The 17,433-nt window shown below is 41.7% G+C and overlaps 1 protein-coding gene across 1 annotated transcript in view; it reads right to left on the bottom strand.

The window, feature by feature from the left end:
* Positions 1-1,286: 1,286 nt before the first annotated feature.
* Positions 1,287-17,433, bottom strand: part of RNASEL (ribonuclease L) — a 35,608-nt gene continuing 19,461 nt past the window's right edge. The window contains exons 5-7 of the mRNA XM_049868318.1: positions 13,749-13,881; positions 7,550-7,686; positions 1,287-6,846 (exon numbers count right to left, since the gene is read on the bottom strand). Of these exons, the coding sequence (XP_049724275.1) occupies positions 6,660-6,846; positions 7,550-7,686; positions 13,749-13,881 (457 nt within the window). The 3' untranslated portion in view covers positions 1,287-6,659. The remainder of the gene's footprint in view (positions 6,847-7,549; positions 7,687-13,748; positions 13,882-17,433) is intronic.

Here is a 17,433-nt window from a genome sequence, read left to right on the forward strand (position 1 = left end):
TGCTAACCTAAATGTTGGCAGTTCAAACCCACCAGCTGTGCTGCAGAAGAAAGGTCTGGCAATTTACTTCTGTAAAGACTATAGCCAAGAAAACCCTATGGAACAGTTTTACCCTGTAACACGTGGGGTCACCATGAGTCGGAATCTACTTGATAGCAACGGGTTTGATTTTTGTTGTTCTATTCTGTGCTAAACACGTTGAACAAGAAAAAAATGCTGGCCCTCAAGATGCTCATTTTTTAAAAATAATTTTATTTATTTTGTTGTTGCTTAGAATATACAGCAAAACATACACCAGGTCAACAGCTTTTATACGTACCATTTAGTGACACTGATTACATTCTTTGAGTTGTGTAACCAGTCTCACCCGCCTTTTCTGAGTTGTTCTTTCCTCATTAACATAAATTCACGGCCCTCTAAGGTTCCTACCTAATCTTTAGAATTGCTGTTATCAATTTGATCCTATATAGATAGTTCTTAAAAGAGCATAATATTCAAGGAAGACTTGTTTTTACTAGTTAAGCTAAACTAGTGTTTGGTTTTAAGAAGACTTCAAGGCATAATTTTGGTTTAAGGTTTAAAGATTATCTCAGGGCTATAGTTTCAGGGGTTCATCCAATCTTCATGGCTTCAGGAAGTCTGGAGTCCATGAGAATTTTAAATTCTGTTCTGCATTTTCCCCCTTTTGATCAGGATTCATCTATGGGATCTTTGATCAAAATGTTCAGTAATGATAGCCAGGTTCCATCCAGTTCTTCTGGTCTCATAGCAAAGGAGGCAGTTGTTCATGGAGGCAATTAGCCACACAGTCTATATTCTCCTCCTATTCCTGACTCTCCTTCTTCCTCTATTGTTCCAGGCAAATAGAGACCAATTGCTCTGCCTTGGGTGGCTGCTTGCAAGCTTTTTAAGATCCCAGGCACTACACATCAAACTAGGATGTAGAATAGAGGTACTAAAAAGGTTATTAGGCCAATTAACTGGGATTTTCCATGAAATCATGACTCTAAACCTCCAAACCAAGGAATCAAATCCTGTGAGGTGTTTGGTTTTACACAATCAGCCTCAGCAGCTACTCTTTCTTTCTTTCTTTTTTTTTTTTCTGTCATTGTTGTTGGAAATATATCACAAAACTTTTGCCAACTCAACTTTTTACAGGTGTACAACTTATTGACAGCAATTACAATAATTGGTTGTACAACCCTACCCTTAATCACCATGATATTTCCATTACCGTTAAGTCCCCCGTCCCCTTCCTTCCCTCCCCCCGATAACCACTAATAAACTTTGTTCTCTGCACATTTGTCTTTTCCTGTCTCTTTATATAAGTAAGGTCATACCATATTTGTCCTTTTGTGACTGATTTATTTCATTTAGCATAATGTTTTCCACTCCATCCATATCGTTGCGTGTATCCAGGTTTCATTTCTCCTACTAGCTGAGTAGTATTCCACTGCACATATGTACCACATTTTGTTTATTCATTCAACTGTTGATGGACATTTAAGTTGTTTGCGCACATTGGCTATTTTGAATAGTGTTGCAGTGAACATTAGTGTACAAGTCTCTGACCCTCTCCTTTCAAAGCTTTTGGATATACACCTAGCAGTGGAATTTCTGGGTAATATGGTAGTTCTGGAAACCCTGGTGGCGTACTGGTTAAGCGCTACGGCTGCTAACAAAAGGGTCGGCAGTTCGAATCCACCAGGCATTCTTTGGAAACTCTATGGGGCAGTTCTACTCTGTCCTATAGGGTCACTATGAGTTGGAATTGACGCGACGGCACTGGGTTTGGTTTTTGGTTTTTGGTTATGGTAGTTTTATTTTTGAACTGTCACACTGTTTTCCATGATGGCTATGACATTTTGCATTCCCACCAGCAATGAGCAGGAGTTTCAATTTCCCCAATGTTTGTTGTTTTGTTGTTTTCTGGGTTTTTTTGTTTGTCTGCTTATCTTAGCCATCCTAGTGGAACTGAAATGTTATCTAATTGTGGTTTTGATTTGCATCTCTCTGATGGCTAACGATGCTAAGTATCTTTTCATGTGTTTGGTGACCATTTGAATGTCCTCTTCAATGAAATCTCTATTCCAGTCCTTTGCCCATTTTATGATTGGGTTTTTTTTTTGTTGTTAAGTTGTCAAAGTTTTATATATATATTGGTTATTAGGTTCTGTAATGGAAAGCCATTGGAAGATTTTAAGCAGGGAAGTGACCTAATCTGATTTGCATTTTTTAAAGATCTCTTTGTGGAGAATGTATTATAGGGGACAAATATGGAAGCAGGAAGATCAACTGTAAGGCTTTTGTTTCAAACCAAATGAGAAATGATGGTGGCTTGAACCAAGCTGTGAAGATAAAGGGTTGTTAACAGATTTGGTATCTATTTTTGTGATAGAATCAACTGGACTTGCTAATAGATTGGATGCAGGTAGCAGAAGAAAAAAAAAAGAACCAAACAAAACAGTTTAGAGGCAAATAGGTGGGTGACTGTAACATCAAGAGGAAGAAGCTAAATTTCAAAACCTGGATACCATCTTCCTATTTATGATAATACTTCTCATACTATTCAAAGAGATTATCTAGGGAGAAAAGGAAAAAAGAGAATTGCTTAAAGATTAAGTCTAGGGCACAACAGATGCTGAACTAGAGTATGGCAGGTATTGTACCAGCCCCGGGCACACGGCACCACTGAGCAGTTTCTATTAAACCGGTTTGGCAGGCGGTGTATTTGTGGAAAATGGCGTCTGTGGCAAACACTGAAATTGCGCCCCTGTCCAAACATCGGGCACCCCTCTTTTAGATAACTTTACCGTAATATCAGCTCAAAAATACAAGTCGCGCTCGTTAATCTTTTGACTAACACATTACCGTGCTTGAGGTAGGACATAGAGCCTTTCTGGGTTAATAGAAACAGCTCGGTGGCGCCACGTGCCTAGGGCTGCTGCAATACCCTAGACTCGCCACTGGTGGGCACTCCATGTGAAGAGGTTGAGCACAGAATCAAAAAAAAAAAACAACAAACAGTTCCCTCATAGTGACCCTATAGGACAGTGTAGAACTGTCCCCCTATGCTTTACAAGGAGCATCTTGTGGATCTGAACTGCCAACCTTTATGATTAAGCAGCCAATCTCTTAACCGCTATGCTAGCGCTCCAACACAGAAAAAATCAGCAAAAAACATTGAGGTGGAGCAACTAGTGAAGATGAAAACCAGGTGAGCATGTTGTTGAGGAAACCAAAGAAGACAGTATTTCAACAGCAAGAGAGTAGTCAGCTGAACCAAATACTGCAGTGAGGTTGACTAAGACAGAGAAGTAACCATTGGATTTGGCACTATGAAGGTCATCAGTAACCTTGACCTCCTAGGTTGCACTGGAGAAAAACCGATGAAGGACTGATCACACAGTGATCAGTCCAGCCTGCCTGAGCTTGTCGTCTGTGTCACTTCAGAAGGACCCCACACCCTATGGACTCACAGACCTGGGTTTACATCTTGGCTCTTCCGCTTACTACCTGTATGAACTTGGGTGACTTACAAATCCTTTCTAGCTTTAGTAGCCTTTTATAAAATTATCATGGATATTGGTAGATGTCATATGTATAAGCATTAGTCACTGGGACACTGTAGATTCTCCATAGGTGGTTACTTTATTACTTTATTATTTGTTTTACAAGCAAAATCTATTCAATGAAGTAACAGTATGTCAAAGTTAACAAATCATTAGTGGTCAGATGGCCTTTATTTCTTTTTACCATCGTCATCTCACTGGTTGCTTGTTTACCAACCTCCGCTCTTGTCTGTGTAACTATGTTTGTGGTAATGATAACTGAGTAAGAAATATCTAGTGTGTGACAAGAGACCCTTAGAGAATTAAAGCAGAGGGTAAAATCATCAGTTCCTTCCTTCTCTCTCTGCAAGGACACCCAGGGGCCACATTGTTCAGGAATAATTGTGGTTCTGAAAATCTGCTCCATTTCCCATTATTAAAGAGCAGGTTGCCCTTTCTTAAAACTTCTCCAAGATACCACTACTCTCCAAAGTGGAAATTTCACTCAGAGAAAAATCAGGCTTAATAAGGTGATTCAGAGTTTTATTGAATAAACTTCACAAATGGGCATTTTGATTACATACCAGGTACTCAGTACAAATCAGGAAACCAAAGCTTTGTTTTAAAGCCTAAAGCAATCTTGCAGCTCATAAAATCTTTGAGAAAAGCCCTAAGTTTGTTTCTTCCAGAACTTCTTATCTTCATTCAGTGACACCCATTTATCCATTAATGGACCACTTCCTTTTCAGAAAGAACCTAAGATATAGTGTATTCCTAGGTTCTCTATTACAAAGCTCTATCTTCAGTACTACCATGAAGACAAGTGGAAAAAATATCAGACTTAGTGCCAGAAAATTGGTTCAAATCAAGACAATGGCACTTCCTAGCTATAGGTCACAGAGTAAATCAACATATTTTTAACCTTAATGAGGATAACAACATTTACCTTACAGGATTCTTCCAAAAACTAAAAGAGATAAAATATGCTGATTTACATCTGGGGTCTGAACTGCTAGCAAGTGGCCATCTAAGATGCATCAATTGGTCTCAACCCACCTGGAGCAAGGAAGAATGAAGAACACCAAAGACACAAGGTAATTATGAGCTTAAGAGACAGAAAGGACCACATAAACCTGAGACTACATCAGCCTGAGACCAGAAGAACTGGACGGTGCCCGGCCACAAGCGATGACTGCCCTGACAGGGAACTCAACACACAAACCCTGAGGGAGCAGGAGAGCAGTGGGATGCAGACCCCAAATTCTCATAAAAAGACCAGGCTTAACGGTCAGACTGGGACTGGAGGGACCTCAGAGGCCATGGTCCCCAGACTTTCTGTTAGCCCAAGACAGGAACCATTCCCAAAGCTAACTCTTCAGACGGGGATTAGACTGGAACAGCAGATGGAAAATGACACTGGCAAAGAATGTGCGTCTCAGATCAAGTGGACTCATGAGACTATGTCGGCATCTTCTGTCTGGAGGGGGGATGAGAGGCCAGAGGGGGCCAGAAGCTACCCGAATGGACACGAGGAGAGAGAGTGGAGGGAAGAACTGTGCTGTCTCATTGGAGGGAGAGCAATTAGGAGTGTATGGCAAGGTTTATGTAAATTTTTGTATGAGAGACTGACCTGATTTGTAAACTTTCACTCAAAGCACAATAAAAATTAATTTTTAAAAAATGCCAATTTAGTCTATAAATAAAAAAAAAAACCTGTTGCCATCGAGTCCATTCCAACTGATAGCGGCCCTATAGGACAGAGTAGAACTGCCCCATAGGGTTTCCAAGGAGTACCCGGTGGATTCGAGCTGCAGACCTTTTTGGATCTTAACCACTACGCCACTAGGGTTTCCTTATGAAATACAGAGCACCATAAAAATGTAAGGCATATTATGATTTCTGTACAAAGATGACTCATTCATCATTCAATGAACATTATTAAGTATTGTCATGTGACAGACACTTCACTAGGTGGTTAAGGTACAAATTCAAAAAAAAGGTACTCATTGACCCTAAGGAGCTTAGACTCCAGTGGGGACAACAAAACCACAAGGTGGAGAGATGCAGGCTTTTCTGTGGCTCTGGGTGCCAGGGAGCCTAGGAGGACTACTCAGACTGTGATGGGGCTGTGAGGGTGGTCGGAAGACTTCCTGAGGGGGTAACACTGGAACTGTTTCAGTACAAATCCAACAGCAAATCAAACGCCAATCGTTCTGGGAGTGGTCCACACACGCTATGGTCCTAGGCACCAGCCAGGTCAAAAGCTTCCCGCCCCTTTAAGGCAGAGTTTCTCGACCTCAGTTCTACTGACATTTTGGGCCAGATAATTCTTTGTCACAGGGAGCTGTTGTGTGCATCATATACTGTTTAACAGCATCCCAACCTCTACTCACAAGGTTCCAGTAGCATCCCTGCCCCAGTTGTAACAACCAAACATGTCTCCAGACATCGTCAATGGCCCTGGGGGGCAAAATTCCCCCCAGTTGAAACTACTACCTTAAGGTCATGGAAAATCAGTGCAGGTGGTTCTAGAAGGACTGGAATCCATACAATTAGTGTTCAGATCATTGGAATAGGCGCTCAATAAATAGTGAGTGAATGAATGAGCTCTCTGGAGCTCCTTTGACATATTCCTTTTGGGTCTCACCCAGAAGAGTTCAGGACTGGTATTTTAGCTCATGGGCACACCACAGCAATAGTACCACAACCATTTATCCACTGCTCTATAAACATTATATGATCTTGGTCAAGTATCTTAAACTCTCTGTTTCCTTGGTTCTTAAAGGGGGACACAAAACCCTATTTTGCAGGGAGGCTGGGAGGATTACAGGAGATAATTTACATGAAACCTACAACACAAAGGGCCTGGGTGGTTCACTCTTAAGCTTTACCTGCTGAAGCTAGCTAGGGAGGTTTGGGTATAAACTGTTTTGGTTATGAACACGTGTAGAATGCCAGGTGTCACTGTGCCAGGAACTAACAATGAGCTATGCAACCCATGCCTCACAAGCACCAACCTGGTTACAGAGCAGAGGCCCAGAGAATTGGGGCTTGCCAAGGATTACATAGCTGATAAGTGCCTTGTCCATGAACTCAGGGAAGGCTCAGTCAGCACTCAGGGCCCCTAGCTTGTCCACCATCACTACTTCCATCACACTGAGGCTTATGAGGATCCTGGGTTTTGGGGAAATGCTTATTGTATTCTGTGTCCTGTAGCTTCGTGTAGACATAGACCACCAGATCTGGAAACGTCTTCTGAAAATACCAGGAAGGATCTCCAATTTTCAACTTCATGCTGAAATGAAACAAATGGTTTGGCATGCTTGTCCCCAATCCTTCTTCCTCCCTCACAGCATCTGGCCCCGGGGACCTCCCTGCTCCCTTGATTTCTACAGCAGGATAAACAAGGACTTTGGAATCTGACAGAGCAAGATGCAGATCCTGACACCTCAACAAATGGTGCAATCTTTGGAGACTTAATCTCTCTGAACCTCAGCTTTATCATGCATAAATGGAGAAAATATAATTTCGCAATCCTTTATCTACGATTTCAAAACAGCCCTGGAAAAGAAAACAGCTCTGGAAACTGAAAAGGGTTCCTTTTTTTTTTTCTCCCCCCACCCCCTCCCCCCGGTGGGAAATTTGTAGGTAATGTTCTTGGTAGCAAAGTTGACTTTTACTAACACGGGGCTAGTTTTAGACTTTTGTTATTTCACGTTCACCTCACTCACCTGCCCAGTTCCCTTGTGTTTCCTCACACAAGGAAGTCACTAACCTGCTGTTCAAGGGGGTACAGCAAAAGCTGACAAGGAAGATGATAGCCTATTTCGCATATCCATCACTAACTGTGTGGCCCCGTGACAGTCCTTTGCCCGAAGAGAAGGGACTAACTGCTCTCATCAAATTAAGTTTCCGAATTTCCATCAAACAGTGGATCTAAATTTAGAATTGGATTTTTCAAATTGTTCTTGAATTACAGGAACGAAAACAATGCTTACTCTTTATTCTTTTCTTCATTAATATGTTCTCCCAGATTCCGGATGAACCTCAGCAGATCACCCACAGTGTCGTGGTAGTAGTAATTCCTTCTGTTTTTATAGAACTCGTTCATTTTTGTCATAACAGTTTGGTCAATCTAAAACAAACAAACAAACAAAACATGCAAAAATGTGGTGGCGACATTCTGTATCCCACTTTGGAGAGTGGCGTCTGGGTTCTTCAATGCTAGCAAGTGGCCATCTAAGATGCATCAATTGGTCTCAACCAACCTGGAGCAAAGGAAAATGAAGAACACCAAGGACACAAGGTAATTATGAGCCCAAGAGACAGAAAGGGCCACATAAAGCAGACACTACATTAGCCTGAGACCAGAAGAACTAGATGGTGCCCGGCTACAACCCATGACTGCCCTGACAGGGAACACAACAGAGAACCCCTGAGGAAGCAGGAGAGCAGTGGGATGCAGATGCCAAATTCTCGTAAAAAGACCAGACTTAATGGTCTGACTGAGACTAGAAGGACCCCGGTGGTCATGGTCTCCAGACCTTCTGTTAGCGCAAGACAGGAACCATTCCCAAAGCCAACTCCTCAGACAGGGATTGGACTGGACAATGGGACAGAAAAAGATGCTGGTGAAGAATGAGCTTCTTGGATTAAGTAGACACTTGAGACTATGTTGGCATCTGCTATCTGGAGGGGAGATGAGATGGCAGACGGGGTCACGAGCTGGCGAAATGGGCACAAAAAGAGAGAGTAGAGGGAAGGAGCGGGCTGTCTCATTAGGGAGAGAGCAATTAGGAGTATATTTGTTTTTGTTGTTCTCGTTAAGTGCCGTCGAGTCCGTTCCGACTCATACCAACCCTATGCACAACAGAACAAAATGCTGCCTGGTCCTGCGCCATCCTTACAATCGTTGTTATGCTTCAGCCCATTGTTGCAGCCACTGTGTCAGTCCACCTCGTTGAGGGTCTTCCTCTTTTCCACTGACCCTGTACTTTGCCAAGCTTGATGTCTTTCTCCAGAGACTGATCCCTCCTGACAACATGTCCAAAGTATGTAAGACGCAGTCTCGCCATCCTGGCCTCTAAGGAGCATTCAGCCTATACTTCTTCTAAGACAGATTTATCCATTCTTCGGGCACCCCATGGTGTATTCAATATTCTTCACCAACACCACAATTCAAAGGCATCAATTCTTCTTCTGCCTTCTTATTCATTGTCCAGATTTCATGTGCATATGATGCAATTGAAAATACCATGGCTTGGGTCAGGTGCACCTTAGTCTTCAAGGTGACATCTTTGCTCTTCAACACATCAAAGAAGTCCTTTGCAGCAGATTTACCCAACGCAATACATGTTTTGATTTCTTGACTGCTGTTTCCATGGCTGTTGATTGTGGATCCAAGTAAAATGAAATCCTTGACAACTTCAATCTTTTCTCCGTTTATCATGATGTTGCTCATTGGTCCAGTTGTGAGGATTTTTGTTTTCTTTATGTTGAGGTGCAATCCATACTGAAGACTGTGGTCTTTGGTCTTCATGAGTAAGTGCTTCAAGTCCTCTTCACTTTCAGCAAGCAAGGTTGTGTCATCTGCATAATGCAGTTTGTTAATGAGTCTTCCTCCAATCCTGATGCCCCATTCTTCTTCATACAGTCCAGCTTCTCAGATTATTTCCTCAGCATACAGGTTGAATAGGTAGGGTGAAAGAATACAAGCCTGGCACACACCTTTCCTGGCCTTAAACCAATCAGTATCCCCTTGTTCTATCCGAACAACTGCCTCTTGATCTATGTAAAGGTTCCTCATGAGCACAATTAAGTGTTCTGGAATCCCCATTCTTCACAACGTTATCCATAATTTGTTATCATCCACACAGTCGAATGCCTTCGCATAGTCAACAAAACACAGGTAAACATCCTTCTGGTAGTCTCTGCTTTCAGCCAGGATCCCTCTGACATCAGCAATGATATCCCTGGTTCCACGTCCTCTTCTGAAACCAGCCTGAATTTCTGGCAGTTCCTTGTCGATATACTGCTGTAGCCATTTTTGAATGATCTTCAGCAAAATTTTGCTTGCATGTGATATTAATGATATTGTTCTATAATTTCCACATTCGGTTGGATCACCTTTCTTGGGAATAGCCATAAACATGGATCTCTTCCAGTCATTTGGCCAGGAAGCTGTCCTCCATAGTTCTTGGCATAGACGAGTGAGCACCTCCAGCACTGCATTCATTCGTTGAAATATCTCAATTGATAGTCCATCAATTTCTGGAGCCTTGTTGTTTGCCAATGCCTTCAGAGCAGCTTGGACTTCTTCCTTCAGTACCATTGGTTCCTGATCATATGCTACCTCTTGAAATGGTTGAACGTCGACTAATTCTTTTTGGTATAATGACTGTGTATTCCTTCCATCTTCTTTTGATGCTCCTGCGTCGTTTAACATTTTCCGCATAGAATCCTTCACTATTGCAACTCGAGGCTTGAATTTTTTCTTCAGTGCTTTCGGTTTGAGAAACACCGAGTGTGTTCTTCCCTTTGGGTTTACCATTTCCAGCTCTTTGCACATGTCATTATAATACTTTACTTTGTCTTCTCAAGCTGCCCTTTGAAATCTTCTGTTCAGTTCTTTTACTTCATCAATTCTTCCTTTTGCTTTAGCTGCTCAATGCTCAAGAGCAAGTTTCAGAGTCTCCCCTGACATCCATCTTGGTCTTTTCTTTCTTTCCTGTCTTTTCAACGACCTCTTGCTTTCTTCATGGATGATGTCCTTGATGTCATTCCACAACTCATCCAGTCTTCGGTCACCACCGTTCAATACGTCAAATGTATTCTTCAGATGGTCTCTAAATTCAGGTGGTCATATTTTGGCTCTCGTGGACTTGCTCTGATTTTCTTCGGTTTCAGCTTGAACTTGCATAAGAGCAATTGATGGTCTGTTCCACAGTCAGCCCCTGGCCTTGTTCTGACTGATGATTGAGCTTTTCCATCATCTCTTTCCACAGCTGTAGTCAATTTGATTTCTGTGTGTTCCATCTGGTGAGATCCATGTGTAGAGTCACCGTTTATGTTGGTGGGAGAAGGCATTTGCAATGAGGAAGTTGTTGGTCTTGTAAAATTCTATCATTGGCTCTCCAGCATTGTTTCTATCACCAAGGCCGTATTTTCCAACTACTGATCCTTCTTCTTTGTTTCCAGCTTTTGAATTAAAATCACCAGTAACTATCAATGCATCTTGATTGCATGTTCAATCAATTTCAGACTGCAGCAGCTGATAAAAATCTTCTATTTCTTCATCTTTGGCCCTAGTGGTTGGTGCATAAATCTGAAAAATAGTCATATTAACTGGTCTTCCTTGTAGGCATATGGATATTATCCTATCACTGACAGCACTGTACTTCAGGATAGATCTTGAAATGTTCTTTTTGATGATGAACGTAACACCATTCCTCTTCAGGTTGGCATTCCCAGCATGGTAGACTATATGATTGTCTGATTCAAAATGGCCAATACCAGTCCATTTCAGTTCACTAATGCCTAGGATATTGATGTTTATGCATTCCATTTCATTTTTGACGATTTCTGATTTTCCTAGATTCATACTTTGTACATTCCAGGTTCTGATTATTAATGGATGTATGCAGCTGTTTCTTCTCATTTTGAGGCATGCCACATCAGCAGATGAAGGTCCCAAAAACTTTACTCCATCCACATCATTGAGGTCGACTCTTCTTTGAGGAGGCAGCTCTTCGCCAGTCATCTCCTGAGTGCCTTGCAACTTGGGGGCCTCATCTTCCAGCACTATATCAGACAATGTTCCGCTGCTATTCATAAGCTTTTCACTGGCTAATACTTTTCAGAAGTAGACTTCCAGGTCCTTCTTCCTAGTCTGTCTTAGTTTGGAAGCTCAGCTGAAACCTGTCCTCCATGGGTGACCCTGCTGGTATCTGAATACCGGTGGCATAGCTTCCAGCATCACAGCAACACACAAGTCCCCATAGTATGAGAAACTGACAGACACGTGGGGGAGGAGTATATAGCAAAAAAAAAAAATAGCAAAGTGTATATAAATTTTTGTATGATAGACTGACTTAATTTGTAAATTTTCACTTGAAGCATAATAAAAATTCAAAAAAAAAGAAAACTACTTTAAAAAAATGAGGTCGCGACACAAAATAAATATAGATGGGATGCTAACAGGAAAAGGCAAGCTACAAATTTCAATGTGTGGTGCGATTGCCACTAATTAACAAAGCAAATTGATAGAAAGAAAACAATGGAAGTAAACGCTGTTAAATACTGTTCACCAAAATGCTAAGTGGTTCTGTTAGGAGGTGAGATTTTAAGTAACTTTAAATTTGTGTCACTATTTTCCAAGTGAATTGCTTTTATAAGAATATGTTTAAATACATTTTAAGAAATAGTTTAAAACAGAGTTTAAACAGAGTTTAAAGTTCATCAAAATTCAATATGTCATTGATATATAGGGAACAGAACCATTGGACTGGGAAACAAAAGGACAGGGCTTCCTTCCTAGCTCTGCCACTCTGGCTGTCCAAGCCTGAGTCAGTCAAGTATTGACTCTGTGCCTAGATCCCCTCAGCAATCAAATGAGTTGGTGGACCTGAGCCATCCTAGCTTTTTGTAGTGGACTGGCTTATGCACATGGCTTCTGTAGCTAGACTGCCTAGCTTCCAGTCCTGCTTCACCCACTGTTGGCTCTGTGCCTTTGGAAAAATTATTTATCTGTGCCTCAGAATGGAGTTAATTGCCCCAGAGGTTGTTATAAGGATTCACTCTGGTAACATGGTAACATCTGTAAAATGCTTAACACAATAGCTGGCACTTAGTGAGCACTACGTAATTATAAGCTATTATCGTATTTTTTTCTAAAATAACACACCCAAACATATAATGCGCATATAGCACACCTAGGAAGATAATTCACAAAGGGGCCATGTGGTTGGCAAAAACATGTAACATGCAAGTTATTTGTGTAAAAATACTGAAATATCATGCTCTGGTTTCAAAGTTCTCTGTCTCAACAACTTTAAGTTTTAGTTGTTTTATAGATTTTCATTTTGTAGAGTCACAGCACATTTATCCATGCTAAGGATACAACAACAGACGAGACGAAGGATAGCCCCTACTCCTATGGAGCTTACAGACTAACAGGCAAGACAGACACTAAGCCAGCAATTATGAGAGTGATGTGAACTCTAGAGACAAGAAAGGGAAGGAAAGCAATATGAAAACCAGAAACAAAGAGGAGAAACAGAGTCCTAGGTCAGGCCTAGATCAGGGCAATATTGGTCACAGTTGAAGACCTGGAGATTGGGGAACCTCCCACGATACTTTGCATGTGTCTCTGGGGTACTCATCTCACATCACTTAGCCATTACTTCTTTGCTTTTCCCTACCCACAGAGCTCATGTTGTATTCTCCTCTGTATCTTCATGGTCTGGCTAGGGACTGATACATAGTTGGGACTTGATAGATATTTGTTAATTAATAATAATTGAAGGTCTGATAGTACTGACTAGATCAAGAAGGCGATTAATTTTATAGTGTTTCCTTTTATTTTGCTCAAGTTAGGTGAAACTTTTCTTGGAGAAGAGACATCTGAACGATCATCTCTTCTCTGCAGTTCGTCTTCTCGGCCAGAGAAGGTCTGGATGTGGGTCCTCAGGGCTGGGCTCTTCGCAGGAAGTGGAGGTGGCGGGTCTTACAGGACAGACTCAGCTCATGGTGGAGTTCCCCCTTTGGGCTGTGGTCTACCTAATTGGCTGCTCTTTCACAATGGTAGTAGGATTATTAGTCAGACCCTTCTCAGAGAACGAGGCTTGAAGGAAAAAGCCACAGCAAAGGAAAAGATCCATAGGCTGGGACAAGGCCCTTCTAAGGGGGCACCTGGATAAGAGTGTATCAGGAGGGTCTGAGGCCTGGAGGAAAGAGGAGGGGCCAACCCCTGAAAGGGGGGACAAAGGCCCAAGATGGCAAAGGGGGCTTGGGTAGGGCAAGGTAAGGAAGAAATATCACCTCTTTCATCCCCTGGTTGGTTGGTCCAGGCCCAGGGTATAAGACAAGTTGAAAAAACTAACATAAAACATTTAGAACCACTTGTCAGAAGAGATAAGGACCCCGTTATACAAATTCTTATTCCTGAAATAACCCCCAGACCATAAAAATTTTTTGTACCTTAGTAGTCCACGTGCCAAAACTTAGGGAATGTTTAGATGTCCTCAGTTCCAATATTTGGAGGATGACACTTTTAGTTTTTCGTCGTTTGATGTCAGATTCATTTCCCACGTCTCGAAGGGTCCTATAGCGGCTGAGGATGACAGAATTATCATGATCATTCTATCCTTTCCAGAAAAAAGAAAACTGTCAGATTTTTATTTTTAATAAAAGTAGTAATAAAACAACCCAATCAAAAAAATAGGCAAAGGACTTGAATAGAAATTTCTCCAAAGAAGATATACAATAAGCCAGTAAACACACGAAAAGATGCTCAACATCATTAGTCTTTAGAGAAATGAAAATCAAAACCACAATGAGGTACCACCTCACACCCACTTGAATGGCTATTATCAGACAAATGGAAAATAGTAAGTGTTAGAGAGGATGTGGAGAAATTGGAACTCCTGTCCATTGTTGGTGGGAATGTAAAATGGTACAGCCACTGTGGAAAAGTTTGGTGGTTCCTCAAAACTTAAATATATACCTACCATATGACCCAGGAACTTCACGACTAGGCATATATATACTCACAAGAATTGAAAGCAGGGACTCCAACAGATACACATACACGAATATTCACTGAAGCAGTATTCATAACAGACAAAGGGTGGAAACAGCCCAAGTGTCCATGAACAGAGGAATAGGTAAATAAAATGTGGTATATACATAGAATGGAATATTATTTGGCCATAAAATTTTGATACATGCTATGACATGGATAAGCCTTGAAAATATTGCTGAGTGAAATAAGTCAGATACAAAAGGAGAGACGTTATATGAGCCCACTTATATAAAATAGAATAGGCAAATGCATTGGAGACAGAAAATAGATTGCAGTTACCATAAGTTGAGGGGGGAGGGGAAATGGGGAGTTATTGTTTGGTGTGTGCAGAGTTTCTCTTTGTGGTGATGAAAAAGGGTTGGAAATAGGTAGGGGTAATGGTTGCACAACATGGCAAATGTAACGACTGTCACTGAATTACATACTTAAGAAATGATTTAGTGCCATCAACAGATGAATGGATTAAAAAACTGTGGTACATACACACAATGGAATTCTATGCAATGATAAATAATAATGACAAATCTGCAAAACATCTCATAACATGCATGAATTTGGAGTACAGTATGCTGAGTGAAATAAGCCAATCACAAAAGGACAAGTATTGTGTGAGACACCTACTATAAAGTAACAACAGAAGGTTTACACACAGGAAAAAAGGAAAAAAAAATCTTTGGTGGTTACCAGGGAAGGTAGGGAAAATCACCAATTAGATAGAAGACAAAAACTGATATAGGTGAAGGGAAAGGTAATATATTATATGAGGGAAGTCAATATAATATGACCAAGACAAGAGAGGACATGGAGAGAAGCATAAGAATAAAGGGCAACTACATAAAAAAAAAACCAAAAACATAGCTTAGACAATCTTAGACAATCCTGCAGCAATAGTAATAACAAATAATAATTTATGAATGGACAGATAGGTAGATAGATAGGCCAAGAGCTGTGGGAGGATGTCAAGGAATACACCCACCAGAAAATACAGGTTTGGTGGTAGACATTTCTACATACATGATTCTAGATTCTACATACATGATATAGAACACACAAGGTACAAAGTCAAGGAAACCTCCTACATATAACCAAACACCTCATGGATGAAGTTCCTAGGCTAGAAGACAAAGAACTATAAAATTGGAGGACATCTATGTCAATCTGCACAACATAGAACATAAAGCCAATGTTCTGCATCCTACTTTAGTGAGTAGCCACTGGGATCTTAAAAGCTTGTGAGTGGCCATCTAAGATACAGCTATGGATCTCTTCCCATCTGGAGTGAGGGTAAGTGAAGGAGACCAAGGACCCAAGGGAGAAATTTGTCCAAAGAACTAATGGACCACATGAACCACAGCCTACATGACCCCAAGATCAGAAGAATTAAACAGTGCCCAGCTACCACTACCAACTGCTCTGACTGGGATCATAACAGAGGATCCTGGGCTGGGCGGGAGAAAATTATAGAACAAAAGATTCAGAGGCGGGGCCAAGATGACGGAATAGCCAGATGCTTCCAACGATCCCTCTTACAACAAAGACCTGAAAAATCAAGTGAAATCATTACATTTATGACAAGCTAGGAGCCCTGAACATCAAATGCAAAGTTAGAAAATGGCCTGAGTGGCAGGGGGAGGGAAAGACTGTTCAGAAGCAGTGAGGAGTTACCAGGCCTGAATCGCCAGAATCCCTCAGGCACCATTCCCAGGAGTGGCTCCGGTGGGCTGGTGGTAGCGTTCGACCGCAGTTTCCCCAGGGAGAAGCAGCCAGCTGCACAGCCTACTCACACCTCCGGAACCAGAGAAGAACAGCACTCTCACCTAAAGCTAAGTACTTACGTATATTTCACCGCGACCTCCACCCCCAGGCCAGCTTCAGTGGCTGTTGATTTCCCTGGGCCCAAGATAGGCCCATTTGAGCTCCTGGAGCCATTCTCCCAGCCTTGGAGAAGGAGTAAATTCACAACAGGAGGAAAAGATAATTTGCCAATCCACTAACCTGGGGAGCTCAGGACAGAAGTGGTTCCTGTCCAGGCATAAATGGTCCATTAACTTTGAATAACTTTCCCCACTGCACGGACCTGTGTGGGCTTATTTCAGGAGAACAGGCCCTTGCTGGCAGACTGCAACTGTTTAAGCTGTGCGGTGGAGAGGTGGGTGTTTGATATTTGATACTGCTTTGCCTATTAAACAGTGTCCTTACCTCCCAACATCAGGGGCCTAAGGATTGGTGGCTCCACTCAGGTCTCCCAGTGACAGGGGTCCAAGAATAACTGGTACCTCCCAGTCCTTACAACCAAAAGCACTGGGTGCCCATGGTCCATCTGCAGAACCCACCCACCTGTACACTGTAGGGAGCAGGGGTGCACTTTCCTCAGAGACACTCAGGGGATGGTTTTCAGCCCCTGCTTTGTTCAGAGCATGATCCCCTGCTGCAACCAGACACCAGTACCTACACCAATCAGCCCTGCCCCTCTAAGACTGTAAGACAGAGCCTGTACCACACACTTGATGACCAGCTACCTGGACACCTGAGCTGAATCCACACAATAAAAGTGAAGGAACTTATAAACTCATATGCCTGATAACAGTTCTAGCCATCTGGCGACAGGATGTCAAAGCTCCAAAGACAAAAATAATCAAGCTAGTTCACTCAAGCAACCCATTTGGGCATATCAAAACAAAACAAAGCAAGAAACTAGAATACAGTAACCAAACATAAAATAAACTAATACAATAACATAGATGGCTTGGACGCAACAGTCAATATCAAACCACATAAAGAAACAGGCCATGATCACTTCAACAAACTCTCAAAACAGAGAATCAAAGGATCTTCTGGGTGAAGGCACCTTCCTGGAATTACCGGATGCAGAATTCAAAAGATTAATATACAGAACTCTTCAAGACATCAGGAAGGAGATAAGGCAATATGCAGAACAAGCCAAGGAACACACGGATAAAACAGTTCAAGAAATTAAAAAGTTTATTCAAGAATATAATGAAAAATTTAATAAGCTGCAAGAATCCATAGACAGATGGCATCAGAAATTCAGAAAGATTAACAATAAAATTACAGAATTAG

This window comes from Elephas maximus, chromosome 24 (assembly GCF_024166365.1).
Source record: "Elephas maximus indicus isolate mEleMax1 chromosome 24, mEleMax1 primary haplotype, whole genome shotgun sequence".
NCBI classification, from domain to species: domain Eukaryota; kingdom Metazoa; phylum Chordata; class Mammalia; order Proboscidea; family Elephantidae; genus Elephas; species Elephas maximus.